This window comes from Salvelinus alpinus, chromosome 29, assembly GCF_045679555.1.
Source record: "Salvelinus alpinus chromosome 29, SLU_Salpinus.1, whole genome shotgun sequence".
NCBI classification, from domain to species: domain Eukaryota; kingdom Metazoa; phylum Chordata; class Actinopteri; order Salmoniformes; family Salmonidae; genus Salvelinus; species Salvelinus alpinus.
In genome coordinates, this window is record NC_092114.1 from 14,105,614 (window position 1) to 14,113,435 (window position 7,822).

The window sequence follows — 7,822 nt, forward strand, 5'->3', positions numbered from 1 at the left end:
CAAAATGTGTTCCTATTGTTATGTCAGTCACTGACAGTCACTCTGCTGTAAAATTGTCTCTGCCCCCATGTCAAAATCAAAACAAATCCAATGGTATTCGGCACATGGGCCGAATACAACAGGTGTAGGTAGACCTTACCATGAAACGCTTCCTTACAAGCCCTCAACCAACAATGCAGATTTTTTAAAGTCAATTTTAAGTACAAATTAAAGATAAATAAAGAATAAACGAAAGCACCCCCCACCAGGTGTCTCCTATTTACCCCATTACCCCCTGTGTATTTATACCTGCATTTTCTGTCTGTCTGTTGCCAGTTTGTCTTGTTTTGTCAGGTCTTACCAGCGTGTTTCCCCTATTCGTCTGTGCTCAAGTTTTTGTTTTCTAGTCTCCCGGTTCTGACCTTCCTATCTGTCCTGAGCCTGCCTGCCGTTCTGTCCCTGATTGACTATGCCTTGGATTACGAACCTCCGTCTGCCCTCGACCTGCCCTCGACCTGCCCCTTTAATATAATAATTATTCTGAGAATAGAACTATCCACCTCCTGTGTCTGCATCTGGGTCATATCCTGAGTCGTGATATGTTTAAATGTGCATCTGATATGATTGATAAAATCTTCTTACAATTTTTACAAATATACCGTTTTAATTAATTAGATAATGATACGGTTCTGTATGAAAACTCTCTTCCCCGATAGTCCAAGTAAACTAGTACCTAATGACCTCATCCACAGTAGTAGGCTAGTACTTAACGACCTCATCCACAGTAGTAGGCTAGTACCTAACGACCTCATCCACAGTAGTAAGCTACCTAACGACCTAATTCACAGTAGTAAGCTACCTAACAACCTCATCCACAGTAGTAAGCTACCTAACGACCTCATTCACAGTAGTAAGCTACCTAACAACCTCAATCACAGTAGTAAGCTACCTAACAACCTCATCCACAGTAGTAAGCTACCTAACGACCTCATCCACAGTAGTAAGCTACCTAACGACCTCATCCACAGTAGTAAGCTACCTAACGACCTAAATCACAGTAGTAAGCTACCTAAAGACCTCATCCACAGTAGTAAGCTACCTAACAACCTCATCCACAGAAGCAAGCTTCCTGAAGACCTCATCCACAGTAGCTACCTAACGACCCCATTCACGTATTCACAAATTGTCAGTTCAGTGATTAGAGTAATAGACTTTGTGAGTTCGACAAATGCCTCTGCAATCTGTGCAAAATGGCTGAAGCAACACTAACGTGGAGCTACATCTGTGTGTGAATAATTCATCATTGTTTGAAGGCTGGGATGACTAGAAATAACTCTGATCTCAACTCATCATATCACCATGTGAACTAGGTCAGTGGGCGTATCCCCAATGGCACCCTATTCCCCATTGGACTCTGGTCCAAATTAGTGCACTACATACAGTATAGTGAGTAGGATGTCATTTAGGATGCAGACCCCTACAACCAACCCTGATCAGGATCAACGATTTAGAGTTCAACAAATTCAATTGAATTAACTTTATTGAGGAAGAATACACGAGAAGTTATTTCTTATATGATTTTAAGATGTTTTTAGATTTGAGGAGGTATATAAGTCCTAAGGAATGACGTCCTGAGAGATGCTGTCACTACAGGGGTCAGAGGTCACAGGGATAATGTGGGTGTATGCAAAGGATCATTGGCTGCTTTCCAATTCTCTACCATTTTCCAGAAGTGTGCACTTGTTCTGTTCACTACTTATTACAAATCTAGAAGCATTGGATTGGTGGAGGCATGGGCTAGTGGGAGTTTTCCACTCTGCTTCTTAGGCCAGTCATTTCCTTTCAACACAGTGAAGGGGAGTGCACAAGTGCACACTTTGGGAAGAAGGAGAGACAATAAGGTACATAGGGAGAATCTCAATTGCATTTCCTTGACTCCTCACATCCTTCTCCAAACACATTGGATATTTCCTTGACTCCTCACATCCTTCTCCAAACACAAGTCCCTCTAACTATCTTATCCAATATGTTTTTGAAAAGGAGCTGAGGAGAGAGGACGTGAGAAGTCAAGAAAAATATATTGAGATTGTGCCATAGCCCTAGAAAGTAGCATCATGAGGTGGATCTCAATACTCTGCAGTACTCTCTCCTCTCCATCAGCACTTTTCCATCAAAACTTCTTCTCTGTGCGAACTCATAGCCTATGTCCAAAATTATGAAAAATTAGGTATTGTCCACTCTTGTTTTCAGTTGTAGGTGGTTTACTACTATGTGTGATTGGTTGATTACATATTTAATTGGTCAGGCTTGTCAAGAATGTCAGGCTTTCTCTTAGCTGGACATTAATCTTGGGATTGTGGACTATGAGAAGTCTAAAACACATCAATGTGCTCTTACAAGAATCACATTCCTATCGGAAAATATAATGTAACTCATTGATTCTTAGAATTTGGAAAGCACATTGTACACTGAACAAAAATATAAACAGAACATGTGAAGTGTTGGTCCCATGTTTGATGAGCTGAAATAAAAGATCCCAGAAGTGTTCCATATGCTCAAGAAGCTTATTTCTCTCAAATTAGTTTACATCCCTGTTAGTGAGCATTTCTCCTTTGCCAAGATAATCGATCCATCTGACAGATGTGGCATATCAAGAAACTGATTAAATAGCATGATTATTACACAGGTACACCTTGTGCTGGGGACAATAAAAGGCCTCTCTAAAATGTGCAGTTTTTCACACAACACAATGCTACAGATGTCTCAAGTTTTGAGGGAGTGGCAAATTGGCATGCTGACTGCAGGAATGTCCACCAGAGCTCTTGCCAGATAATGTAATGTTCCTTTCTCTACCATAAGCCGCCTCCAATGTCGTTTTAGAGAATTTGGCAGTACGTTCAACTGGCCTCTCACAACCGCAGTGTATGGTGTCGTGTGGGCGAGCGCTTTGCTGATGTCAACGTTGTGAACAGAGTGCCCCATGGTGGCGGTGGGGTTATATGGGCAGGCATAAGCTACTGACAACGAACACAATTGCATTTTATCGATGGCAATTTGAATACAGCGATACCGTGACGATATCCTGAGGCCCATTGTCGCGCCATTCATCCGCCACCATCACCTCATATTTCAGCATGATAATGCACAGCCCCATGTCTCAAGGATCTGTACACAATTCCTGGAAGCTGAAAATGTCCCAGTTCTTCCACGGCCTGCATACTCACCAGACATGTCAGCCATTGAGCATGTTTGGGATGCTCTGGATCGACGTGTACGACACTGTATTCCAGTTCCCGCCAATATCCAGCAACTTCGTCACAGCCATTGAAGAGGAGTGGGACAACGTTCCACAGTCCACAATCAACAGCATGATCCCCTCTAGTCCAAGGAGATGTGTGGCGCTGCATGAGATTCTGACTGGTTTTCTGATCCACACCCCTACCTTTTTCTGTGACCAACAGATACATATCTGTATTCCCAGTCATGTGAAAATCCATAGATTAGGGCCTAATGAATTTGTTTCAATGGACTGATTTCCTTATATGAACTGAAAAGGCTTTGAAATTGTTGCATGCTGTGTTTATAGTTTTTGTTCAAGTAAAGAGGAATGTTTATGACCACAATAAACAGTTAATACGGATGTTGTTTTCCCCAGCCAGCGTGCTGTACAACTAAGCACCCACCTAAAAATAACAATATCCATACAACAATGGGCAGGTATTGGTAACCAACATTTATTTACCATTTTCAACTTTACAATAAAACCATAAACATCTGTCAACATTAGCAAAATAAAGAACAACATCAGTCCAATGTATTTACAGAGACCATCAAGCAAGAGTCAGGCTTACACACACACCAGACAGATCAACAACTCTGCTTTGTTTTAAAACTGCAACAGTGAACATAGCAAGCGTAATTGTTCTTTTTTTTTAATTCTTTTTTTTATAGCCAAGATAAAAATCTAAACTTATTGATTTCTTCTTCTTTAAACAAACAAGACATAGCTTCTCTGAATTTTTAAAATGGTTCTCTATTGTACACCACAAAATACTTCAAATGTTGGGTTAAAATATAGGAATGTATAAAGTTGGCAAGTCTCTTTTGTTTATTTCTTGTTTATTTTTCTATTTGATGTGGTGGTTGGTTGGTGTCCTATCCTATCTAGTTCGTTGGCGTTGATGCATCTTTTTGAGCTGGGTGTTTTGAGAAAGACACGTCAACTCAACTCCCATCCAGAACTGTGTCTTCCACTCTCCCCGTCGTCCCACAGATATCAGCACATAATACTAACGGGTTCAGATGTCTCGCTGTAACCAGGGGTCGTAACCAGGGAAGTGAACTAGTGAATCTAGTCTGTCATCTTGTTACCATGACAAAAGTGGCACGAAGGAGTCTCTCACATAAATGTGTATATATTTACATATACATATATCTATACATATGTATACATATACACATATATAAATATATATATATATATAACTCAATTTTTTCTCTCTCTCTTGAAAAACAGTTCACAGTCCTTGTTGTGGGTAAAGATACAATCACTCTGCTTTCTGTTGGGAGGGAGCTACTGCCGCGGGGGTCGAGCTGGTCTCCTCTGTTGGTTTGGTGAGCTCTGTGGCAGGAGCAACGGCAGCCGCCTCCTTCACCTCCTCCTTAGGAGCCTCCTTCACCTCCTCAGCTTTAGCCTGCACCTCCTCTGCCTTAGGGGCTTCTGTAGCGGGAGCAGCAGCCTCCTCCTTTACCACCTCCTCTTTCTTCTCCTCCGAATCCACGGCGGCTCCGTTCTCAGCTGGTTTCTCCTCAGCGGGAGCGGCCGCCTCCTCCTCCACCACCTCCTCTTTCTTGGTCTTCTTCAGTTTCAGGCCCTTGAAGTTGAATGATTTCTTCAGGGAGAACTTCTTCTTTTTCTTGGGGGTATCCTTGACGGCGGCCTCACCATCCGGTTTGGCGGCCTCCTTGTCGGCGGCTGGCGCTGGCTCGATGGCGTCCCCTCCTGCGCCCGCCTCGGCGGCGTCAGTGGAACCGTTGGTGGCGGCCGTCTCTGTGGCAGAGACGTCACCGTTGGACTTGACATGGCCATTCTCCTAGGAGGAAAGGAGGGGAAAATGAAGGAACTAAATTAGAGGATGGTTCTAATAAAGAAAATACAATTCAATGAATAAAGAAAATGGTATTTACATTAGATTTTTACACTGTGACTCAAACACAACCATCAACACATTTATCTATATGATTCGTCGTGCTCATCAATTAACCACCGTGTCGCTCAAAAGCCGACGCCTTGTAGAACCACCAGAAAACGACAGGCGGCGACGGTGTCACATCACACACATGGGGGGTATCTTTTCAATAAAGACCTGGACTAGTCGATGAAAAAAACTATAAATTATGTTTAAAAAAATGTCAATGAAACCGATGATGCATTGACAAAAATTTACATTAATTTCACAAGGTGAAGATGTGATTTATGTCGATTTTGCATTTGTCTATAAAATAACGTTTACAGTCACTGATCGAGACATGTCTAGACTCGCCGGTTCTGAGGGGCTGCAACTTCATCCATCATGGATGGGCTGCATAAATTCGGTGTGATTAGATTGATATCCACTGTTAAAGCGCTGCTTTTGAATCCATAATTCACAAATTGGCTCTGATATTTTATGCATGAGGGGTAGCTTGCCTACGTGCGCCCTCGCCTTTCCAACCCCCCTCATGGCACTTGTATCAAATACACGGGTTTGGAACTGTAACTGAAACGAGCTAGTGAGGCTAGCTAGAACCTCGGTTAGTTAACGGTGGCATATGCTCCCGGTCCAAACCCTGATTAACTACGTTATTTTAGATATTATATGTATATATTTCGATTTTTGTTTCTCAAACAGCAGATCACGGCTTTAGCAGCCAGCACGTTGGCAGTGTCATCCTCCCGCGTCTCAATCTAGTGTTCGTAACTACGCTAGCCGTCACTGGTGACCATGCTAGCCAGAAACCTTTAACTAAACCAAGATGCACATTTATCCTCGAAAAATATAACCGAAACAGACCAACCTCGTTTTTAAATTAAATAGCAACATTATACCACAGAAAATATTTGCTAAGCTACTTTTAGTTAGTTGAGTAAAAGGTGTGTCGTCTGGTGGCCCAGGGATGAGAGAGCGTTTCATACCTGTCCGTTAGTTTTGACGGCAGCCGTATTCGCGACGGCAACCGCGTCCGCGGCAGCAGCTTTCGCCTCCACGACTACCCCTCCTTTGGACGCTTGGGAACCCATCGTTGTTCGGGTGTTTTTAAAGAAAACTTTAAAGGAAAAACACAAAAAAGTCGTCTCAATTTAATCCAGCCCCGCGCAGTGTTATGGATCCAATGGCAACAAAAAAAAGGCGATCGTGTAATTTGGGGGGGTCCTTTGAAGAAAAAAATAGCTCGTTTCTTTGACTTTTTTCCGCACTTCAACCTGTCGCTCCCGTAGAAGGAACCCACTAGTTTCTACAGTGGTTGAACGCAGCGCTTGAATAAAGACCAAGATACCACCAACGGGCGTGGTCACACGAGTCTATCCAATCATGAGCACCTTTATGAGTACTCTCCGCCCTCTTCAAAAGACGCTAAAACATTTTCTCTCCAACATCATATTCCAATGGTTTCTCTCTCTCCAACATCATATTCCAATGGTTTCTCTCTCTCCAACATCATATTCCAATGGTTTCTCTCTCTCCAACATCATATTCCAATGGTTTCTCTCTCTCCAACATCATATTCCAATGGTTTCTCTCTCTCCAACATCATATTCCAATGGTCTCTCTCTCTCCAACATCATATTCCAATGGTTTCTCTCTCTCCAACATCATATTCCAATGGTCTCTCTCTCTCCAACATCATATTCAATGGTCTCTCTCTCCAACATCATATTCCAATTGACTGGATTGAACGTTTGAATGGCGAGAGTCGTTATGAGTGAGTGGAGTGTAGAATACCGGCAAAATGATATCGCGCTCATTTCTTCTTTTTTTTTAATAGTCGTGCAATGATGTGCGCATCTACCAGGTCGAATACAGATTGAACAACATAACATTTGCCTGGAAACCCAATGTTTAATTGCATTGAATGATATGTCTGGCAGAAATGCGTGTTTGAATCAGGAACGTTTAATTTTATTCAACGTTCTGGGCTTGTAGAGGTCGTGAAAGGAAACGTTCCTGGTGCAAACGTTGATTTCTGCCGCCACATAGGATTCAATGCAACTCAAAGTCGTGTTGCCAGGCAACCTTGACGTGTTCAAAGGTTTGTTTGTTCCCCCTCCGCTTGTCAACAACATCAACATCCCAACAACATGTGACGTGGCCATCACGCACATTCCAACCGTTTGCACACACAAACATAAGCAACCCTCTACAGCTGTTTATAAATTCTAGCTAGATGTTTACTTTAGACAGCCACACATTCATGCTTGCTCCAGATTTCAACAACACCAATATAGCTCGGAATGTATTTGACTAATTTAATGGGGAAACCAAGGCAAGCACAGTCATATCAATATCTTTTACCAGAAGGAGAGGAACATTTACCTGTTGAATCCATCACACATCACACACTGTCTGCCATGGTTTGTAAATGTAAACTCTGGCCTGATCCTGGTTGGCTGGCACATTATGACACAATGTACCATCCATAGCAAGAAAGAGAGAATGGCCGTATATATCTAAACATCATATCCCGTTTACAATAACCCGAAAAGGATTGAGTGCTATGCTGATTTTAGACGGGATGCTATGCCATGTTAACATCTTACCGTATTTTAGGCTTACAGTTGTTTTTCACGGTCTGCGCAGACTCA

The 7,822-nt window shown here is 42.4% G+C and overlaps 1 protein-coding gene across 1 annotated transcript; it reads right to left on the reverse strand.

The window, feature by feature from the left end:
- Positions 1-3,691: 3,691 nt before the first annotated feature.
- Positions 3,692-6,535, reverse strand: LOC139559060 (MARCKS-related protein 1-B-like). The gene is made up of 2 exons (XM_071374717.1): positions 6,155-6,535; positions 3,692-5,072 (listed from the first exon to the last, which is right to left on the reverse strand). The coding sequence occupies exons 1-2, from the start codon at positions 6,257-6,259 to the stop codon at positions 4,527-4,529; spliced, it is 651 nt and encodes a 216-aa protein (XP_071230818.1). The 5' UTR covers positions 6,260-6,535; the 3' UTR covers positions 3,692-4,526.
- Between the last annotated feature and the right edge of the window lie 1,287 nt (positions 6,536-7,822).

Coding starts and splice junctions, on each gene's coding strand:
- LOC139559060 (XM_071374717.1), bottom strand. CDS start 6,259: ATGGGTTCCCAAGCGTCCAAAGGAGGGGTAGTCGTGGAGGCGAAAGCT. Junction 5,073..6,154: donor CCGTCAAAACTAACGGACAG/GTATGAAACGCT, acceptor CTTTCCTCCTAG/GAGAATGGCCATGTCAAGTC.